Genomic DNA, 23124 nt, shown 5'->3' with positions numbered 1-23124 from the left:
ATTGGAAATGGGAAATAGAACTGCTCAGGAAAACCGGTTAGCACTGGAGCATAATTGTTAACCTAATTCTAACCATGACTGTGACATGGGTTCATTTGTCGCTGCTGTCTGTAAAGGGTTTTTACGTCTTTCCTTTGACTGTGTGGATCTCCTCTGGGTGCTCCTGTATCCTCCCACGTTCCAAAGGCACTTGGGTTATTAGGTTAATTGGTCACATGGGTGCATTTGGGCAGTCTGGGCTTGTTGGGCAGAAGGGCCTGTTACTGTGCAGTATCTCTAAATTTTATCTGGAAATCTGACCCACTGTTTTCTTCATCTTATGTGGAGATCTCAGATTGAATCACTTCATGCATACTTTGTTTGCACCCATTTCCTGTCAAAGTCCTGCCCAACAGGGAGCTGGTGCAGACACTTCTCTGCACAATTCACCTGGATTTCTCTGTCATCTATGGTCTCACTTTCAAGGACTCTACAACTCATCTTCTTTCTTTCTATCTATCTATTTATATTTGCACAGTTTGTTTTCTTTTGCACATTGGTTGTTTGTCAAGCTTTGCAGTTTCTCATTGATTATTGTTTTTATCTGTACTGCTGTGAAAGTCTGAAAAAAAAATGATTTTCTGACCAGTGTATGGTGACATATAACTAATTCCTTTATAATAAATTGACACTGAATATTGGAATTTACTTTGAACTTTACTACCCTTAAAGATATGACACATCAGATCTGATGGGCCACTCAGCGGAAATATTCCTTTACTAATTGCCAATCAGAACACTAAGTCAGCCAATACGATCTGAAAAGCTGCCATCCAATGCATGTCTCAAGCACTCGCAAATTGGGCAGATGAATGAGGGGGAAAGTGAAAGCCTTAGGACTCCACTCCACTATGAGCATCTGTTGATTAAAGATTAACTTTATTTGTCACACGTGTATCCAAGCAGACAGTGAAATGCATGAAATCAAATTGGTGACGATTGCGACGAGCAGACCGCAAGAATCACCCTGCTTCTGCAGCCAACATAGCATGCCCACGACTCACTAACAGGTACTGAAGTGTGGGAGGAAACCAGGCACCTGGAGAAGGTGCCCACAGTCGCAGGGAGGACATGCAAATTCCTTACAGACTGTGGGACCCTGATCTTATAGCTGGCACTAGGCTACCGGCTCACTGCTTAAAAATGTAAGTGTAAAACTTCATTTCCAGCCCCGATAAAGGGTCTCGGCCTAAAATGTTTACTGTTTATTCCTCACTATAGATGCTGCCTGACCTGCTGCGTTCCTCCAGCTTCTATGTGTGCTGCACTAGATTTCCAGCATCTGCAGAATCTCTACTGCATTTTATAAATAAAAATGCCTTCTGTGTTCTGATATTTGGATCACACTGAAATCAGCTGTTATTCAGTCATATTACATTAAGCCAATACTTCAAAAAAATCACAATATTGCACCTCAAATAGACAACATTCTCTGAAGATTTACCTTCATTTACAGGGGTATGGGGAGTCTCGGGTGTGCAGGAAGGGCCAGCACTTTTAGAGAAGGGGGCTGTTGTGTCCATTCCAGGGCCTCTCACTCATCTCCGGTCCCCACCAGACAATCACCTCTCACCTGAGGCTCCAAGTAGCTGTTTGCCTGGGACAGCGGCCACAGTCCTGTACACCACTTCGACAGGCAGGCCAAACCAGGTGAAGGTAGCTGGTGGGCCTCAAACCTCAGCAAGACAGGGACATGCCTGTCGTAGCATGGAAAGTCAGCCCTATTGGACTAGATGGATGAGATGAGCAAGGAGATCCAACGGTCATGAAGGTGGTTCTGCAACGTTCCATGGAGAGCAAAGGGCATGTCAAGGCAGAGAAGAAGTCATGGTCATCGACTGAAACCCCAGTTTGTGACAACTACTTGTACCCCAGGATCCGGACGTCCATGGTCACGAGAGTGGAACTGTCTCAGTGTAATGGCTTTTCCAATTTAAAAACTCTCCTGCACAGGCCTCCTGTCAATGTTGGACATGGTGAGCAACCAACCAGAGGCATGAAAGAGCAAAGCACAGATTTACTTAACCCGTGAAAAGACTTTTCCAGACACTACCAGATCAAATGTGTGAATGGATTAGTGAGTCCAACAATCTTCTGGTTGAACATTACAATTTCTTTCATTCGTAGACCTACCAAAGAGTGAAGAGGGCCTTCGTAATTAGGAGAGGATGGACCCTGGCCTCCATTTCTAGACCACACAGAGGTACCTGCTAAAAGTAGATAACAGAATTAAAAATTCGGTGTGCAAGATGAAAACAAAAGAGGGGAAATTACGCAACAGACCAACAGTAGATAGGGTTGTTAATAAGGCACATGGTGTGTTGGATTTGCAAGATCTCTTGTGTTTATGATTTGGCCATCATTAGTTGAGACAATTGAGTTGAAGAGTGGCCAGGTAATGTTGCAGCTCTATAAACCCCTAGTTTGGAATATTTTGGAATATTGTGTTCCGTTTGAGGTGCCTCATTATAGGAATGATGTGGAAGCTTTAGAAAAGGTGCCGAGGAGGTTCAAGGGGATGCTGCCTGGATTGGACTGCATGTCCTGCGAGGACAGGCTGAATGATCTAGGGCTTTTACACCACTAGCAAGTCAACTCTTGTCCTCCTTTGCTCTTTGGATTTGATAGAGGAACTGGAGGTGCACCTGATTGTAACTTAGGTGCTGAGGGGGAGATTCAAACAAGAGGACAAGATTTGAGCGTTAGGGGGCAAAAGTTTAAGGGTAACACGAGGTGGAATTTCTTTACTCAGAGAGTCGCAGCTGTGTGGAATGAGCTTCCAGTAGAAGAGGTACAGGAAGGTTCAGTATTGTCATTTAAAGTAAAATTGGATAGGTATATGGACAGGAAAGGAATGGAGGGTTATGGGTTGTGCGGGCCAGTGGGACTAGGTGAGTGTAAGTGTCGGCACAGACTAAAAGGGTCGAGATGGCCTGTTTCCGTGCTGTTCTTGTTATATAGTTATGTGGTTATAACCTTAAATGGAAAATCCAACAAAAATGAGTGGATACGGCCCAGTCCATCCTGTGCAAAGACCTCCCTGCCATTGAACACATCTACATGGTGCTGTTGCAGTAAAGCAGCATCTATCGTCAAGGACTCACACCATCCAGGTCATGGTAGGGACAGGTACATTAGGGACTCTTAACTGGGCACATGGATGATAGAAAAGTGAAGTTATATAGAAAAGTTATATAGGAGGGAAGTGTTAGAATGATGTTAGTAGGTTGAAAGATCAACAGAACATCAGGGTCAAAAGGGCTAGTAATGTGCTGCAATGGTCTACACCTAATGGCCTCTGTACACCAACTTGTTAAGGTAAATGTCTAAACAGCCATCATGTGGCAGCAACTAAATGCATAAAAGCATGCAAGCATGGTCAAGAGATTCAGTTGTTCAGACCAAACAACAGAATGGGGAACAAGCGTGATCTAAGTGACTTTGACCATGTGATGATTGTTGGTGCCAGATGAGGTGGTTTGAGTATCTCTGAAACTGCTGATCTCCTGGGATTTTCACACACAACAGTCTCTAGAGTTTACAGAGAATGGTGAGAAAAACAAAAAGACATCCAGTGAGCTCAGTGGGCGAAAACACCTTGTTAATGAGAGAGATCAGAGGAGAATGGCCAGACTGGTTCAAGTAGACAGGAAGATGACAGTAACAAAAATAACCATGTATTACAACAGTGGTGTGCAGAAGAGGATCTCTGAAAGCACAACACATCAAACCTTGAAGTATATGGGCTACAGCAGCAGAAGACTACAAACAAAAATAAATACTTTATTGTCACCAAACAATTGATACTAGAGCGTACAATCATCACAGCGATATTTGTTTCTTAGTGGCCACTTTATTAGGTATCTCCTGTACTCAAAACATATGGTCTGTTAGGAGGGTGGACTATTTTACCTGTGTGAGTTGGCGGAGATCCAACAGGCGTTGATGGATTGGAAGGGAAACTGGTGTTAGTGTGGTCTGGTGAATAGATCTATAAAACAAAAGCAGAAATTGTTTCATTAACAGAAGCGATTTTTACAGTCTACTTACAGAGTATACAATAACAATGCAGGGAGGCTGTTCTTTTTGAACTATACTGATTATTTGTCATCAACACTATATAAACTGTAGGTCCATTTGTCCTAATGTTGAGCATTTTGCATTTCATGCAAATTTTCAGCTGTTTGGCAGTACTTTTCCCAAGTGTGAAGGATGCAAAAATGCAAGATTTTTTTTTAAATCCCAGTGCAGCTTAGGATATGAAGTCTGAAAAATGGATTTGGTATGGATCACAAAGTGAGCAACTTGCAGTAAGGATGGTGGGGAGTGGGTGTGAGAAGCAGCGGGAAAGATCTCTTACTCTCTAATGCACAGCCATTATATAGCCATTCTTTGCATTACTCTCTAAGGCATGCCATTGTGGGCCAAAGGGCCTCTAAAGTGCTGTATTGTTCTGTGTTCTATCTTCAGAATCAGGTTTAATATCACTGGTATATGTTGTGAAATTTGTTGATTTGCAGCAGCATTACATGGCAATACATAATAATAAAAATATAAATTACAATAATAAAAAATAAATACATATAAAATTAAATGTAATAAGTTGTGCAAAATGAGAGAGAGAAAAAAAGAAAAAAATGGTGAGGTAGTGTACATGGATTTATTTCCCATTCAGCAATCTGATGGCAGAGCTGTTCCTAAAATGCTGAGTGTCCGTCTTCAGGCTCCTGTAACTCCTCTAAGGGTACAGTCAGAATTAGAATCAGAATCATGTTTAATATCACTGACAAATGTGCAATTTGTTGTTTTGCAGCATCAGTACAGTGCAATACAAGCTCCTGTACCTCCTCCCTGATGGTAGCAATGAGAAGAGGGCATGCCCTGGTGATGGGGACATGCCTTAATGATGCATGCCGCCTTTCTGAGGTGTCACTGTTTGAAGATGTTCTCGATGCTGAAGATGCTCCACCATAGCTGAATTTTCCCTTTTCCAGTCACCAATGGAATCCATGCACTGATTTTCCAGCTCTGTCCTGAACTATCGCAGCTTTTTGGTTCCTACTTTTTGGATGGCGGGGTGTAGATCCGTCTCTAGCAAAGGAAGTGTAATGCACTCCTTCCTTCTTCTAGCCTGCAGGTCAGCCTTGGGCAAGATGAAGCAGCTGCTTAGCCCCCCCGCCATGGAAGCAGGTAGTGACACCAGGCAGCCAATCTCTGAAAAGTATTGATAATGGCCCAGAAAAGGCAATGGCGAACCATTTCTGTAGAAAAATTTGCCAAGAACAATCATGGTCATGGCATACAATGAACAAAGTCCCAATTCAATCAGGGCCCTCGCCCCTACTCCATTCCAACTCACTGAGGCCCAGTTTCTCAGGCTTCCTTCCAACTTGTTTGGGTCCCAGATCCCAGGCTTCCTTCCAATTCACTCCCAAGGACTAATTTACTCGGCTCACTAGGAAATGAGATACACACCAGTTCTCATTAGAGCATCAGCAGTGGAAAGGGAGAGCAGTTTCAAGTTCCTAGGTGTCAACATCCCTGAAGATCTATCCTGGGACTAACATAGTGATCCAATTAAGACCATTATACCATCAGATATAGTAGCAGAACTAGGCCATTTGGCCCATCGAGTCTGCTCCGCCATTCAATCATGTGCTGATTCAATTCTTCCAGTCATCCCCACTCCCCTGCCTTCTCCCCATACCCTTTGATGCCCTGGCTAATCAAGAACCTATCTATCTTTGCCTTAAATGCACCCAATGACTTGGTCTTCACAGCCACTCAGGGCAACAAATTCCACAGATTTGCCACCCTCTGATTAATGTAATTTCTCCACATCACTGTTCTAAATGGTCGTCCTTCAATCCTGAAGCTGTGCCGTCTTGTCCTGGACTACCCTACCATGGGAAATAAGTTTGCCATATCACAAAACAACAAACTTCATGACATATGCCAGTGATATTAAATGTAATTCTGATTCTGGAGTGTAATAATAATGTGTAACATGTAATAAAGATGGATTAAAAACATGTTGAGATATGGATAGGAGGAGTAACATTCTACTGCAAGTTTGGCATCTCTTAAATCTTGAGGTTATTGGAGTTTTACTCTATGTAAATGTAATAACAGCATTGTGCCAAGGAGTTTCTCGAGCTATCTTTAGAACAGATAATACCATTAAAAAATTTAATACAAAATCCAGTCAGACAGCCAAGACGTTTGTATTAAATATGTTACACCCACAAGTAACCATTTGTCAGAATCAGAATTATCACCAACATATGTAGAGAAATCTGTTGTTATGTGGCAGTGGCACAGTGCAAGACAAAAAAATACTATTAGTAACAAAAAATAAATTAATAAGTAATCCAAATAAAGATACCCTGTTTGGCACGATTCTACTAAATGCTTTTTAAGTGTTTTGTGGTTCCACTTTTACATGATTACTAGATTTGTCCAGTTTCCTTAAGACTGTCATAGCTGGGGGAGTTAATGGATAAACTCCCACTACCTATTAAATGCTCCTGTGGATCAAATAGCCTCCGACAACCAAGTTGAGCTCCTGGCCTTCACATGTGGTTTAGCTGCTAAGCCTGGAAGAACTGTTTCTACTGACAGGAGAAAGGACAAAGGTAAGTTAGTGTCGTCTTAGCACCAATCATACTGGGCAGATGGGGCTCATCAGCCATGGTTGGCATCACATCTAGAAGGAGAACGCTGATCTCAAACTTCTGTTGCATTGTGGCTATCCCCATTCATGGGGAAGGCTTCGGGAAAAATCCAGAGCTGGAGTCTCTAAGGCACTCCTATGTTGAGTTCAATGCTGACTGGTAACTCCTGCAATGCTGCTAGTGCCAAACTATGTCGGCCTTTGCCATTCCTGTGGAGTCATCAACTGTGTGGAATGGGGGAGCCTGCTGCACGTGCAACAGCTTGGTCTCCATATTGTACTGCCCTGACTTGCATATAACATGGAGAGCTAGACACAACATCCACGGTTGACGTGACCAATGGAGGGACTCAATCTCAATCTCAAGATTTGTACCACTGCTTCTAAAGCATTCTTTTCAAGAAAACCGGAAAATACACGTAAGGGTGTAATACCGATGCTTTATAAGGCACTGGTCAGACTGCACTTAAGAGTATTGTAAGGAGTTTTGGGCCTCTTATCTAAGGATGTGGTAGCATTGAAGAGTCCAGAGGATGTTCATGAGAATTATCCCAGGAATGAAAGGGTTAATGTATGCGGAGCATTTGATGGCTCTGGGCCTGTACTCAATGGAGTTTAAAAGAATGATGGGGAAGAGGGGGATTTCAGTAAAACCCATTGGATATTGATAGGACTAGATAGTCAGGACATCGAGAGAATGTTGGCTAAAGTCAAAGTGTCTAGACCAGAGGGCACTGCCTCAGAATGGAAGGACGCCTCTTTTGAACAGAGATGAGAAAAAATTTCTTTAGCCAGAGAGTGGCAAATCTACAGAATTCATTGCCATAGACAGCCATGGAGGCCAAGTCACTGGGTACATTTAAAGAAGAGGTTGGTAGTTTCATGATTAATCGGTGTCAAAGGTTACAGGTAGAAAGCAGGGGAATGGGGTTGAGAAGGATAATAAATCAGCCATGATGGAATGGTACAGCGAAACAATGGGCCGAATGGTACAATTCTGCTCCTTTGTCTCATGCTCCCATTGGCAACCGTCCCCATCTAGTGCTCCCAGCCCCAAGCCATTTAGAAGAGTGAACAACAGTCTCTTCACTTACTGATGCAAGTGCCTTGCCCAGTGCATCGCCAGTCTGTGAGCTGCCAGATGATGCTCCTGCCCTGCTCACTAGGAGAGAGAAAAATAACGTTACTATTGTGTATTTCATCTGTCAGTAATATTTGAGTAAGCATATATACCGTTTGTATATATTTGTCTGTGTGTGTCTGTGTGTGTGTATATATATAGTTTAAGTATTCTTTTTCGATTAAATAATCCATTATGGGTTATATGCAACACACATTTATTGCATATGTCACTGCACACACATGATACCTGCACACATCGCTTAAAGACAACATTTCCCGGATTCCTGTCTTCATTTGAGTTTGTTTAATGTTTTGTAGTTACAAAGCATAATAGTTACATTCTGTCGAACGACATTCCATCTTTACATTCTATAGGTTTGTGGAATACTGCGGCTGATGTTGTGTACTTTGATCTATAATGTTAGCAGGCTGATTTGAGATAGATGGGTGACACAAGAAACATAGAAAACCTACAGCACAATACAGGCCCTTCAGCCCACAAAGTTGTGCCAGACATGTCCCTATCTTAGAAATTACTAGGCTTACCATAGTCCTCTATTTTTCTAAGCTCCATGTATCTATCCAAAACTCTCATAAAAGATCCATTCGTATCCGCCCCCACCACCTTTGCCGGCAGCTCATTCCACGCACTCACCACTCTGTGAGTAAAAAAAAAACGTAACCCAAACATCTCCTCTGTACCTACTCCCCAGCACCTTAAACCTGCATCCTCTTGTGGCAACCATTTCGGCCCTGGGAAAAAGCCTCCGACTATCCACACGATCAATGCCTCTCATCATCTTATACACCTCTATCAGGTCACCTCTCATCCTCCATCGCTCCGAGGAGAAAAGGCTGAGTTCACTCAACCTATTCTCATAAGGCATGCTCCCTAATCCAGGCAACATCCTTGTAAATCTCCTCTGCACCCTTTCCATGGCTTCCACATCCTTCCTGTAGTGAGGCGACCAGAACTGAGCACAGTACTCCAGTGGGATCTGACCAGGATCCTATATAGCTGCAGCATTACCTCTCAGCTCCTTGTTCAGTTCCACGGTTGATGAAGGCCAATACACCATATGCCTTCTTAACCACAGAGTCAACCTGCGCAGCTGCTTTGAGTGTCCTGTGGACTCGAACCCCAAGATCCCTCTGATCCTCCACACTGCCAACAGTCTTACCATTAATACTAAATTCTGCCATCATATTTGACCTACCAAAATGAACCACTTCACACTTATCTGGGTTGAACTCCATCTGCCACTCCTCAGCTCATTTTTGCATCCTATTAATGTCCCGCTGTAACCTCTGACAGCCCTCCACACTATCCACAACTTATAAACCCATCCCTCCACTTCCTCATCCTGGTCATTTATAAAAATCACGAAGAGTAAGGGTCCCAGAACAGATCCCTGAACACCACTGGTGACTGACCTCCACGCAGAATATGCCCCATCTACAACCACTCTTTGCCTTCTGCGGGCAAGCCAGTTCTGGATCCACAAAGCAATGACCCCTTGGATCCCATGTCTCCTTACTTTCTTAATAAGCCTTGCACGGGGTACCTTATCAAATGCCTTGCTGAAATCTATATACACTACATCTACTGCTCTTCCTTCATCAATGTGTTTAGTCACATCCTTAAAAAACTCAATCAGGCTCGTAAGGCACGACATTCCCTTGACAAAGCCATCCTGACTATTCCTAATCTATTATATCTCTCCAAATGTTCATAAATCTTGATCTCAGGTTATTCTCCATCAACTTAACAACCACTGAAGTAAGACTCACTGGTCTATAATTTCTTGGGCTAACTCTTCACCGTTTCTTGAATAAATGAACAACATCCGCAACCCTCCAATCCTCTGTAACCTCTCCCGTCCACATTGATGATGCAAAGATCATCGCCAGAGGCTCAGCAATCTCCTCCCTTGCCTCCCACAGTAGCCTGGGGTACATCTCATCTGGTCCCAGAGACTTTTCCATTCATGAGTTTTCGTATTTCCATACTGGGGAAACTTCGCAATTCTCTCAGACTTTCCCTTCTGAAAGCCATTTTTCTATTCTAATGGAATTTAGAATATACCAACTAAACAATCTCCCTCAAAAGATAACTGTCAGGTCAGCTTGTTTTGAACTACATTCGTAAACTGTGGATATCAATACCTAAATCTATAAGGGATGCAGACTCAGTTGACACTTTAAGTATCAGTTCGAAACCCATCTCCTTAACCTCGTTTTTAAATAATGTCTTTTTGTCCCTTTTCATGCTTGCACTTTTATCCCATTGTAAAGTGCTTTGAACTGCATCATCTCTACGAAAAGTACTCTATAAATAAACTTGTTCTTGTTATTATATATATGTTATAAAATAGCAGTGCTTGGAAACAGCTGCTGCCTTCTGTCTAATTTAGTGTTCAAAGCTGGACAGACAGAATGAGGATAGGTCTCAGCATGTTTAATTCAGAAAATAAAAGTTTGAGGAGAAACAGGCACTCTCGTGAAGGTTACATGTCAGTCACAAAGAGGACAAAGCGGGAAACAGTTCCCGGTGTACCTATTTAAAGCAGATGATCAGATGGATCTTTGAAAACAGATCAGAGGCAAGAAATTCTTCTAGAAAGGGAAGTGGAAAGATGCTTGGGGGGGAAGATGGGTTTGTTCGGAGCATGGCAAGCAAACAAGAGAGCAGGATTATAATTGATGCCTTTTATGGAGAACAACAGTAAAGCTAACATGTCAATGCACCTGATTCAGGGCACTTATTTCTGGAAATCTGAATCAGAGTTACAAAAGTTAGGATTCTGGGACAAGCTAAGCTGAAGTGTGGCAGGCTAAGAGAAAAGCTAAATAATATAAAATTAACATTTTAATGTAAGGACATTCTGTGTAAGCAATCAAACACTGGATGCTCAGGAAAAGGACGTAAAGGAAAATTATTTTTATGAAGCATAAACCATTTCACAACAAGGATAAGCTGAAGTAAACAGGATTAAAGTTAATAATAATAAATACTCGAAGTGAAAGCAAGATTCATGGACAACACAGAGCAGAATTCCTTTGGATTTCCCCAGCATGGATAGGCAAATGAAAATGTAAATTTTTTATGTGTCACTTTAATGAAAGAGGTTTGAAATGTTTGGGGACTTGTCTGAGTGAAAAATGAGTTTGGGCAAATTATTTCTCTGGAGGGAGAGCAGTCTGTGTCACTTCTGTCACAGTGGTACCATAGTCTGTCAGAGTGAGGTGATGATGTTTATCATGAAGACTGTAACATATCAGCTTTCTAAAGCAAAAACTCTTTTCCACACTCCTTCTTATGAAGACAGTGTTCTTTTATTAATATTAAGGCTTACTCAGTCTTATATGAACCAAAATTCTACCTTCAGACATTATCCAATAATTTAAAAATGTGGTCAATGCTTATGGTTTGAACATTACAGTATTGAAATCCACCAGAATATTTTTCGTCTTCATGACTAATAGTCCACATAGAACTAACAAAAGCAGCAATTTTCCTTATTTATTTCCGTTTAGAGATACAGTGTAGAACAAGTCTTTCCGGCCCAGTAATCCACTGATTTAACCCAAACCTAATCACAGAACAATTTACAATCACCGATTAGCCCACTAACCGTAGTCATTGGACTTTGGGAGGAAACTCTTGGGTCACGGGGAGAACGCACAAACTCCTTAAAGGCAGCACCGGAATTGGACTCCAAACTCTGACAGCCTGAGCTGTCTTAACTTTGCACTAAATGCGACACTATTTTGGAGCCACAGAGGATCTACAAAAAAACTTTGCAATCCCACTCTGGATTTCATATCCATTAGAAAAACTAATGATGTTATAGTTTAACAACTCATACTATTACGTTAATTGAATTCTTAAGATAGTACAATATAAAAGACGGCTAATTATCTGACCAAATGTGCATGTTTACTCATTTCCAAAGATGCTGCCTTACCTCCTGAGTTCCTTCAACATTTTGTGTGTGTTGCTTTAGGTGAATCATGTATTCCTTTGTCCCAGTGTAATAAATTAATTAGCTTTTAATTATTTATTTGGAGATAGAGCACAGAAACAGGTCCTTCTGGCCCAATGAGCCACGCTACCCAATTACACCCATGTGACCAATTCACATACTGCTTTTTCCCCAGTGAAATAAATTGGTTAGCTTGAGTCAACTGGTTAGCTTGAATCACTCAATATTCATCAAACTACCAAAAAGTAATAACGAAAAGTTATGAATTGTGATTAGAGAAGTTGTTCACTTCAATGATGCACGGATAGAGTAGACAGACAGTATCTTTTTTCACAGGGTTGATATGTCTAATACCAGAGGGCATGTATTTAAGGTGATAGGTGGCAATTTTAAAGGCGATGTGAGGGGCAAGTTTTTTTTTACACAGGGAGTGGTGGGTGACTGGAATCCACTGCTTGGGGTGGTGGTAGAGGCAGATACAATAGGGGGTTTTGTTTAGATAGGCACGGTGAGTCTGTGGAATTCAATGCCTAAGTCTTTGAGTATATTTAAAGCAGAGGTGGGCAGGTTCTTGACTGGTCAGGATGTCAAAGTTTATGGGCAGAAGGCACAAGAATGGGATTCAGAGGGATAGTAATTCAGCCATGATGATATGGCGGAGCAGACTTGTTGGACTGAATGGCCGAGCTCCGCTCCTATGTCTTATGGCTGTGAGGAAAATGGAAGGATGTAGACATTATGTAAGCAGATGAGCCATGTGATTACTAATTTAATTGGTTCAGCACAATATTGTGGGCCGAAGGGCCTGTTCCTGTGCTATTCTGTTCTATGTCCTAATAACATCAGTTAATGCTCTTCTTCTAAGTTACTGACGGGGACCCTGGAGTTCTGAAAGATGCAATATACTGTTCCCATCTGTACTCACCCATGATATTGTCTGTTCCATTGGCTGGAGGTGTGCAGGATGAGGCACCATAGTGATTTGTGCCACTGCGGTGGAAACTGGACATCGGTGGGAGACTGGCATTGATGTCCGTCGAGGAGTGTGATGGGTAGTTCTGTGGGAATAAATGAAGGACAAATGATTAACTTACGTTTCTGTTCTACATTCAGTACCATTTCGTCTTCAACTATTACTTTATATTTGTGTGTATGTTATAGGTACATGCACCATTCAATGTGTGTATTTTAGGAAAATACTAACCAATCAGATCCTTTTAAACTTCACCTTTCACCCTTAATCCATGACCTCTTGTTCGCACCCAGGTTCTTTACTCCATTGCCCACCATCTCTAAAGTGGATATACAATTTCCTTCCTGAAAATTATTACTGAATCTGCCACCACTATATTGTTGATCTTAACAACTTGCTGAGTAAACAAAAAAAAACCATTGTCCCCTCATCTTTTTGGTATTCAAACCCACATCCACCACTTCCGCTGGCAGCTCATTCTACTCTCGCACCACCCTCCAAGTGAAGGAGCTCCCCTTCACGTTCCCCTTAATTATTTTGCGTTTCACCCTTAACCTACGGCTTACCTAATCTCAGTGGAAAAACACTTGGTTGCATTTACCCTATCTTTATTTATATTAATTTATTTAGAGATACAGCACAGAACAGGCCCTTCCGATCCACCGACCCACGCCACCCAGCAGCCCACCGGTTTAACCCAAGCCTAATCACAGGACAAGTTATAAACCCACTAGCTAGTACATATTTGGACTCTGGGAGGAAACTAGGGCAACCAGAGGAAACCCACACGGGAAGAATGTATGAACTTTCTTATAGACAGTACTGGAATTGAACTCTGGACTCCGATGCCCCCAAGCTGTAACAACATTGCACTAACCACTATGCTAACAGGCACCCTATCTACAAATCTCAAAATTTTGTACAGCTCTGTAAAGGCTTTCCTCATTCTTGTATGCTCCATGGAATAAAGTCCTAACCTACAGTATTCAACTTTTCCTTACAACTCAGATCATTTTTAAATGTTTTGTCCTTTATTAAATATGAATGACAATCCTAAGATATAAGTCGAGCATAATTTAAAGCACATTACACACATAAGCCAAAGATATTGGCATCTTCATGAATGCTCTTTACTACAGGAGTCCAGAACACATCCATTAAATAACATATTGATGATTCAAAGGATACTGAATTAGGGGTAGCTCAGGGGTTCCAACCCGGGGGTCCAAGGTCCCCTTGGTTAATGGCAGGGGTGCATGGGATAAAAAAGTTGGGAATCTCTGGCTTAGTTCAATGCCACAGGGATCTGATCATCAAAGTTATCATGGAGAGGTGTTCAATAAAGATTAAAGATTAGCTTTATTTATCACATGCATACTGAACTTTTTTATACATCAGCATCATGTGCCGAGTCGTATGATGTGGGCAATTATGGTCTTGACCGTGATCGTTCTTGGCAAATTTTTCCACAGAAGTGGTTTGCCATTGCCTTCTTCTGGGCAGCGTCTTTACCCCAGTCATTATCAATACTCTTTAGAGATGGTTTTACATGGTGGAGGATTACAAATACCTGGGGATACAAATTGACAATTAATGGACTGGTCAAAGAACACAGAGGCTGTCTACAAGAAGGGTCAGAGCCGTCTCTATTTCCTGAGGAGACTGAGGTCCTTTAACATCTGCTGGACGATGCTGAGGATGTTCTACAAGTCTGTGGTGGCCAGTGCTATCATGTTTGCTGTTGTGTGCTGGGCTAGCAGGCTGAGGGTAGCAGACACCAACAGAATCAACAAACTCATTCGTAAAGCCAGTGATGTTGTGGGGGTGGAACTGGACTCTCTTACAGTGGTGTCTGAGAAGAGGATGCTGTCCAAGTTGCATGCCAACTTGGACAATGACTCCCATCCACTCCATAATGTACTGGTTAGGCACAGGAGTACATTCAGCCAGAGATTCATTCCACCGAGATGTAACGCTGAGTGTCAGAGGAAGTCATTCCTGCCTGTGGCCATCAAACTTTACAACTCCTCCCTCGGAGTGTCAGACACCCTGAGCCAATAGGCTGGTCCTGGACTTATTTCCACTGGGCATGATTAACTTATTATTATTTAATTATTTATGGTTTTATATTGCTATATTTCTACACTATTCTTGGTTGGCGTGGCTGTAACGAAACCCAATTTCGCTCGGGATCAATCAAGTATGTCTGTCTGTCTGTATCCGGTGTTGGTGGTCGCATAACCAGGACTTGTGATATGCACCAGCTGCTCACACAACTATCCAACACCTGCTCCCATGGCTTCACAAGATCCTGACCAGGAGGCTAAGCAGATGCTACACCTTGTCCAAGGGTGACCCGTAGGCTAGCGGAGGGAAGTGTTACTCCTGCTTTGGTAGACACATATCTTAATCAAATCTCTCCTCATTCTTCTATGCTCCATGGAATAAAGTCCTAACGTATTTAATCTTCTCATATAACTCAGCTTATCTGAAGCAATCCTCCCACTAGCATATTACTGTTCTCCAGTAAGGTGGGACAGTATATATCTTTGTTCCTTGTAATCTCTCACATTGTTTGCAGTTATTCCAGACTGTCAGTGAGGCTGGAGGCATGCTGCAGAAGGAACATTTGTACATTTGTATGAAACAAAGTAATATCCTGTGTTATGTCATAGAGGTGTAGAAAAAAAACACAGCACAGAAACAGGCCCTTCAGCCCATCTAGTCCATGCTGTGCCATTAAAACTGCCTGGTCCCATCGACCTCCACACAGATCACAGCCCTCCATACCCCTACCCATCAATGTACCTATCCAAACTTTTCTTAAAAGTTGAAACTGAGCTCGCAAATACCACTTGTGCTGGTAGCTCATTCAACAATCTCACAACGCTGAGTAAAGAAGTTCCCCCTCATGTTCCCTTAAGCTTTTCATCTTCCGCCCTTAATCCATGACCTGTGGTTGTCGTCCCACCCTACCTCAGTGGAAACAGCCTGTTTGCATTTACCTGATCTAGATCCCTCATAATTCTGAATGCCATTATCCAGGACGTTCGAAGTTCAAAGTTATCTCCACCCCACCACCTGTCTGTTCACACTATTCATGTTATTTGAAGCAATCCTCCCACTAGCACATTACTGTTCTACAGTAAGTGGGACAGAATATACATACTGCCTTTTAATATTTTACATTATTTGGAGGTATTCCAGTCAGTGGGGCTAAAAACGTTTTACAGAGGGTCATCAGTGTAAAACTAAGTAAAGTCCTGTATCCCTAGGATGTTTGAAGTTCAGACTAAATTTATTATCAAAGTACATTTATGTCACCACATACAACCCTGAGATTCATTTTCTCATGGGCATACATTGTAAGTTCAAGAAACACAACAGAGTCTCTGAAAGACCACCACCAGCAGGATGGACAAACAACCAACCTGCAAAGGACAACAATTTGTGTACATACAAAAGAGAAAAAAAAGGAATAAATATCAGAATATGAGATGAGGAGTCCTTGAACGTGAGTCCACAGGTTATGGGAACATTTCAGTAGTAAGGCGAGTGAAGTTACCCCCTTTAGTTCAAGAGCCTGATGGTTAAGGGGTAATGATTAATGTTTGGATAATTGATTCTGAAAGGAGGTTGTCTGGATTAGAGGGCATGTAAAGGCTGGACAAACTTCAGTTGTTTTCTGTAGAGCAGCGGTGGCTGAGGGGAGATCTGATAGAGGTTTATAAGATTATGAGTAGCATAGATAGAGTAGACAGACAGTATCTTTTTCCCAGTGTCTAATACTACAGGGCATGTTTTTAAGGTGACGGGGGTTATTTCAAAGGAGGTGAGAGGAGCAAGTTTTTTTTACACAGAGTGGTGGGTGCCTGGGGTGGTGAGGTGGATACGTTAGAGACTTTTAAGGGATGTTCAGACACATGAATGTGAGGAAAATGGAAGGATATAGACATTGTGAGCCAAGATTCCTGTTCCTGTGCTGTGCGGTTCGATGTTCTATTACAGATATTAATACAGTGATAGATTTATTTGAGTATGTCCTGGAGCAAAAAAATCCATGTGAACTCCCATTAGGGCCATTTTATTTTCCACTGCAAAAGGCAGCAATAAAAAAAGGTTAAAAGGAGGGGAGAAGAAAATGAACAAGTGTTGATGCCAGTGGATTAGTCTAACATCTGTGTATAGACTGAAAAAACAGCAATTATACTGAGCACTGAAACCAGTGACTCAACTTTGTATTCAAACGGAATTACAAATATTATCTAAAGCCCCACAGCCAAACGCCATATGACTTGGTGAACCCCTGAAAACTGGCACCTCTACCATATTAAGACCATAAGACATAGGCGCAAATTAGGCCATTCGGCCCATTGAATCAACTTGCCATTCTATCATGGCTGATTTATTATCCCAATCAAACCCATTCTCTTGTCTTCTCCCAGTAACCTTTGGCACCCTGACTATTCAAGAACCTATCAACCACCGCTTTAAACTTATCCAATGACTTGGCCTCCACAGCCGTCTGTGGCAATGAATTCCACATTTTTGTCAACCACTGGCTAAAGAAATTCTTCCTCATCTCTGTTCTAAAGGTACGTTCTGAGGCTGTGCGTCGTCGGTGTCAAATGAGATCAGCAAACTCATAAGTTTTGCTTCTGGCATCAACATAGCATGCCCACATCTCACTAACCCTAACCATATTTCTTTGGAATGTGGGAGGGAACTGGAGCAGACAGAGGGAAGCCCACGTGCTCACAGACAAACTGTACAAACTCCTTACAGACAGCAGTGGGTATTGACCCCAATTGGTGATGGTTGGTGTTGTAAATTGATGCACCAACCACTACTCTACCATGTCACCCTGATGATTTTTGTACTGCGATACCTTTTCTGAAACTGTAATATCCATTCCTATTGATTTAAAACAACAACCCTTTGTTATCTGCCAACAATACCATCAGAACCTGCTTGTTCGAAGACCACGCATCCACCATGGCATTACTTGTTGACAGCAAAAGCAATCAGTGAAACATACGATTTCCTAAAAATGCAACCAATCAGGGTACACTGTACTGTACCGTGTGAAAGTCTTAGGCTCATCTATATAGATTCACCACCCTCTGGCTAAAGAAATTTCTCCTCATCTCTGTTCTAAATGGAAGTCCCTCCATTCTGAGTCTGTGCCCTCTGGTCCTAGACTCCCCCACTATAGGAAGCAGCTTCTCCACATCCAGTCTATTTAGGCTTTTCAATGTTCAATAGGTAAATATTATGCTGATATTATGTTTGTGTGTAATTTTGACAGTGCATTTAAAAAACAGAAAATCATTTTACACATTTTTGTTACAGCAATGGAGAAAATATGTTGTTTTGCCTTTTATCTCTGAACTCTGAAAATCAATGTACTTCAGCCAAACAGAACTCGTTTGCACTCTTTCATGTGTGTGTGTGTGTGTGTGTGTGTGTGTGTGTGTGTGTGTGTGCGTGCGTGTGTGTGTGTCTTTTTTAAACAGTGTGCTCACCAGGCACAAAGCCGAGATTAAAAACACTTTTCTTTCCATGATAACCAGCCCACCCAGATAGAAGCCTGTGGGCTTACTGTGAAGAGCTGCATTTGATTTACGCAAAAATAAATTAAGCTATTATTTATAAAAAAGCGCAGAGGAAATAAAAATAACAATTTACAGAACTTTTGGATCAATTTTTAATTGAATGCACATTGTTGTAAGTGGCTGTGAGTAGATATTCCCTGAGATCTGCAGAAATAGTTATCTTCATTATTTAATCAGTTAAATATACGAAAAGCTCTGAAGTTTTCTTGTATATCCTTCTGAATTCTTTTATCAGTGAGTAACTTTTGTGAAGGGTGAAGATGCATACTGCAAATTTACATTAGTGTGAAAAGTAGCATGAGAATCAAGGGGTCAAATCCTATGAAACTGATTAGTAATCACAGGTGTGAGTTTGAAATGTGTGTCGAATGTGCCAAGGAAGTTTACACTTTTTCATAGATGCTCCCTGCCTGCTGAGTTCCTCCAGCAATTTGTGTGTGTTGCTTTAGATTTCCAGAATCTGCATATTTTCTTGTGTTTTTAAAACGCAAGATGTGTGTGCATTCATAATAACTTTCCTTAAGCCAGGGGAACCATTGAAAATAAATTTTGGTGAATGAATCGCACGGATCAAAGTAAATGCAGTACTATCAAAAGTCTGAGGCAGATATACATACTGTAGCCGGGGTGCCTAAGATTTCTGCACAGTATTGTAGTAACTTTATATATTGCATGCATTGCTGATGTAAAAAAAACAAAGTTCATGACATATGTGAGTGATGATAAACCTGATTCTGATACGGGTCTCTATTGCGGACTGAGAGCGGGAAGGAGACAGGGAGGGGGAGTAGTGGTTGTGAAAAGGGGAAGGGAGAGGGGAGGGAGTGGGACGCACCAGAGAGACATTCTGTAATGATCAATGAACCAATGATTTGGAATTAAATGACCTCGCCTGGTGTCTCAGGGCTGGGTGTGTCTGCACCAGCACCATCTGCCTGCCCCTGGCACTCCTTCTCTGCCACCTATCCCCCACCCCTCCCGTGGTGACCCCAACCACTGCATTCCCAAAATCCTTTGCTCCTGCCAGATTTACAAACTGGCTCTTTGTTCCACTGTGACAAAAACAGTACTGTACAAAAGTTTCAGGCACCCTAGCCTGCGTACTCTCTCTCTCTCTAAATAAATAAACATACATACATACACACACACACACACACACTCACGCACACTATGTAAAATCAGTCCAGGTTCAATTCCTGCCATCATCTGTTAAGGAGTTCTTATGTTTGTGACTACATGGGTTTCCTCTGGATGCTCCAGGTTCCTCCCACAGTCCAATAAATGTACAGGTTAACATTAGTAAGTTGCGGGCATGCTATATTGGTACAGGAAGTGTGACGACTCTTGCAAGTGGCCCCCAGCATTCTTTGACTGTGTTGGTTTTTGATACAAATGACACATTTCACCGTATGTTTTTGATGTTCATGTAACATATCAAGCTATTCTGATCTTAATCTTATCTAGGTGGAATGATTTTATTGGGAATGAATGTTCTTCCATTCTGTCTGAGAACACACTAAAGACTTCAGTCACTGATGTGATCTGAAAGTTGTGGGTATGTTACATGAAAAGTCTTCAATGTGTGCAGATAAACTGCTTCTTGTTCCATAAAGAGCTAATGTATTAATTCAGCTGACATTGCTGGAAATTTGCATATGTCAAAAGTTCAAAGTACAAAGTACATATATTTCACCATATACAAGCCTGAGATTTATTTTCTTGCTGGCATACAGAGTAAATCCTCAAAACGCAATTGAATCAATGAAAGACAAACAACCAATATGCAAATACAAAAGAAAAAATGGTAATAATAGATAAATAAGCAATAAATATTGAGAACGTGAGATGAAGAGTCCATGAAAGTAGGTCCAGATGTCAAATTGTATGGCTATGGGCTAGCAATCTGTCCATGTAACAAAATGCTGGAAGAACTCAGCAGGTCAGGCAGCAACTAAGGAAAGAACAAAGAGCTGAGGCAGCATCTATAGGGAGAAGCGCTGTTGACGTTTCAGGCCGAGACCCTTCATCAGGACTAACTGAAAGGAAAGATAGTAAGAGATTTGAAAGTAGGAGGGGGTGGGGGAAATGCGAAATGATAGGAGAAGACCGGAGGGGGTGGGGTGAAACTGCGAGCCAGACAGGTGATTGGCAAAAGGGATACAGAGCTGGAGAAGGGAAAGGATCATGGGATGGGAGGCCTCAGGAGAAAGAAAGGGGGAGGGGAGCACCAGAGGGAGATGGAGAACAGACAGAGTGATGGGCAGAGAGAGAGAAAAAACTAAATATATCAGGGATGGGGTAAGAAGGGTAGGAGGGGCATTAACGGAAGTTAGAGAAGTCAATGTTCATGCCATCAGGTTGGAGGCTGCCGGCCGTTATATAAGGTGTTGTTTCTCTAACCTGAGTGTGGCTTCATCTTGACAGTAGAGGAGGCCATGGATAGACATATCAGAATGGGAATGGGACGTAGAATTAAAATGTGTGGGTCATGGTCTGAAACGTCGACAGCGCTTCTCCCTATAGATGCTGCCTGGCCTGCTGCGTTCCACCAGCATTTTGTGTGTGTTGTTGTTTGAATTTCCAGCATCTGCAGATTTCCTCGTGTTTGCCTTTCAAGAGAACAAAGAGTCAATATCTTGGGCCAACAGTGTTCATCGGTTCTTGATGAAGGGTCTTGGCCTAAAACATGAACTTTTTATTCCTTTCCATAGATGCTGCCTGACCTGCTAAGTTCCTTCAGCATTTTGTGCATGTTATTTTGGATTTCCAGCGTCTGCAGAATTTTTTTGTGCTTAGGAATATTAATGTCTGCGAGTCCAAGTCTGAATTTGAGTGTGCTGGCAGCTGGAGGCCAAAGCAGATGTCCTGTCCTGAGGTTAGAAGACTGTGTATGTGCATGGGTGGTCTCGTTTTTCTGTTGTTGCTTGCTGTGTTACTCTACCGGGCATTGTGGGCATGTTACATTGGCGCCAGAATGTGAAATGACACTTGTGGTCTTCCCCCCAGTATACCCTTGATTGTGTTGGTTGGACACAAAGGACGCATTTCAATGTATGTCTTGATGTACATCTAATAAACAAATCTGAATCTTGAATCTATTAGTGGCGGGTTGCCAGTCGAAAAGAGGTCTCACTTACCAAACGATCTTGCGGATGCAGACTGCAGTAACTGCTGGACTGCGGAACGTGGGAGGAGTTTACCAGCATGCCTCCGTAACCGGGCTGATTCATTCCACCAGAGGAACTCCACGGATCAGAGTTGTGATGCCCATCTAGGAAGAGAGATTGTCACAGTAACTCCTCCCAAGAAATAAAAGCCCACTGGAATATTCTCAAGTGATTACTTGATTGCAACTATCTGGCAGAACTGGGAGAAGATGTCTTCATCTGTGGAATTCTTCTTGGTTTAAAGCAGAGGAAAAAAAAGGGTGATCTTGGCTGAATTATGTTAGAAATAATAATTTGGTTCAGCAGCATAATTACGCAGTGAAAGGTCAAAGTTGATTCTTCTGATTAATGTTATGTACCCGATAATGTAAGCACTGTAGAAGGAAATGGCGTCCAAGGCAAAACTAATCACAGAACATGGAACAGTACAGCTCCCTCAGTCCACGATGTTGTGTCAACCTTTTGACTTATTACAATTATCAATCTAATCAATCTATCAATCTAATTCTTCCCGCATAGCCATCTAGTTTTCTTTTATCCATATGCCTAAGAGTCTCTTAAATGTCCCAAATCTCTACCACCAACCCTGGCAGCGTATTCTGCATACCTGCTACGAATGTGTGAAAAAAACTTACCACTGATACCCCACCTTATACTTCTTTCTAATCAAATTAAAATTATACTCCCTCGTAATAGCCATTTCTGCCCTGGGAAAATGCCTCCGTCTGTCCACTCAATCTATGCCTCTGATCATGTTGTACACCTTCATCAAGTCACCTCTCATCCTCCTTTGCTCCATGGAGAAAATCCCTAGCTTGCTCAATTTACCCTCATAAGATGTGCTCTCTGATCCAGGCAATATCCTGTTAAATTTCCTCAGCACACTCTCTAAAGCTTCTACATCCTTCCTATCATGAGACGACTGGAAATGAACACATTTATACGTTCAAAATATCACATATACATAGTGACAATAGAGTACCACATGCAGTGCAAATATCTCTGGTTCCATTCTTTTGTTGGAAAATCAAAAAACCTCCCTAACCCTAATCTTTGCACTTCAACATCAGATGCATCAGTCCTCAGCTCCAGAATTCCCTCCCTTAACCTCAATGTCACACAACCCTCTCACTGCTTGTTGATACCTCAAGCCCATGCTTTCTACTGAACTTTTGGTGCCCAGCCACAATATCTCTTGTGGTTTAGCATTGTTTCCTGTAACCCCTCTGCAGAGCACACTGGGCCTTTTCTTTTGTTCCTTTAGGCTACTGGCCGAGAACATCATCCATTGATTTCCATGAGACAACAGAGCAGAATTGGCCATTTGGCCTACTGAGTCTGGTCTGTCATTCTATCATGGTCAATTTATTTCCCTTCTCAACCCACTCGCCTGCCTTCTCCATAAACTTTGACGCCCTTACTAGTCAAGAACTTGTCAACCTCTGCTTTCAATATACCCAATGACTTGGCCTCCACAGCTATCTGTGGCAATGAATTCCACAGATTCACCACCCTCTATCTAAAGAAATTTTGCATCTTTGTTCTAAAG

General features: G+C 42.0%; 1 protein-coding gene across 19 annotated transcripts in view; it reads right to left on the bottom strand.

Moving 5' to 3' along the window:
- Nucleotides 1–23124, bottom strand: part of LOC132405014 (transcription factor 4-like) — a 649090-nt gene that overhangs the window by 65150 nt on the left and 560816 nt on the right. For 14 of the 19 annotated variants that reach the window (XM_059989695.1, XM_059989690.1, XM_059989698.1 and 11 more), the window contains 5 exons: nucleotides 21546–21679; nucleotides 12746–12878; nucleotides 7807–7874; nucleotides 3952–4030; nucleotides 2173–2249 (listed from right to left, as the gene is read on the bottom strand). In XM_059989695.1, the coding sequence (XP_059845678.1) occupies nucleotides 2173–2249; nucleotides 3952–4030; nucleotides 7807–7874; nucleotides 12746–12878; nucleotides 21546–21679 (491 nt within the window). The remainder of the gene's footprint in view (nucleotides 1–2172; nucleotides 2250–3951; nucleotides 4031–7806; nucleotides 7875–12745; nucleotides 12879–21545; nucleotides 21680–23124) is intronic. The other 5 variants (XM_059989694.1, XM_059989688.1, XM_059989692.1 and 2 more) reach the window with 1 other exon arrangement.

The sequence above is a fragment of the Hypanus sabinus genome, chromosome 14, assembly GCF_030144855.1.
Source record: "Hypanus sabinus isolate sHypSab1 chromosome 14, sHypSab1.hap1, whole genome shotgun sequence".
Taxonomy (NCBI): domain Eukaryota; kingdom Metazoa; phylum Chordata; class Chondrichthyes; order Myliobatiformes; family Dasyatidae; genus Hypanus; species Hypanus sabinus.
Note: the sequence above shows the minus strand (reverse complement) of the source record. Positions and strands in the feature narration are given on the sequence as shown.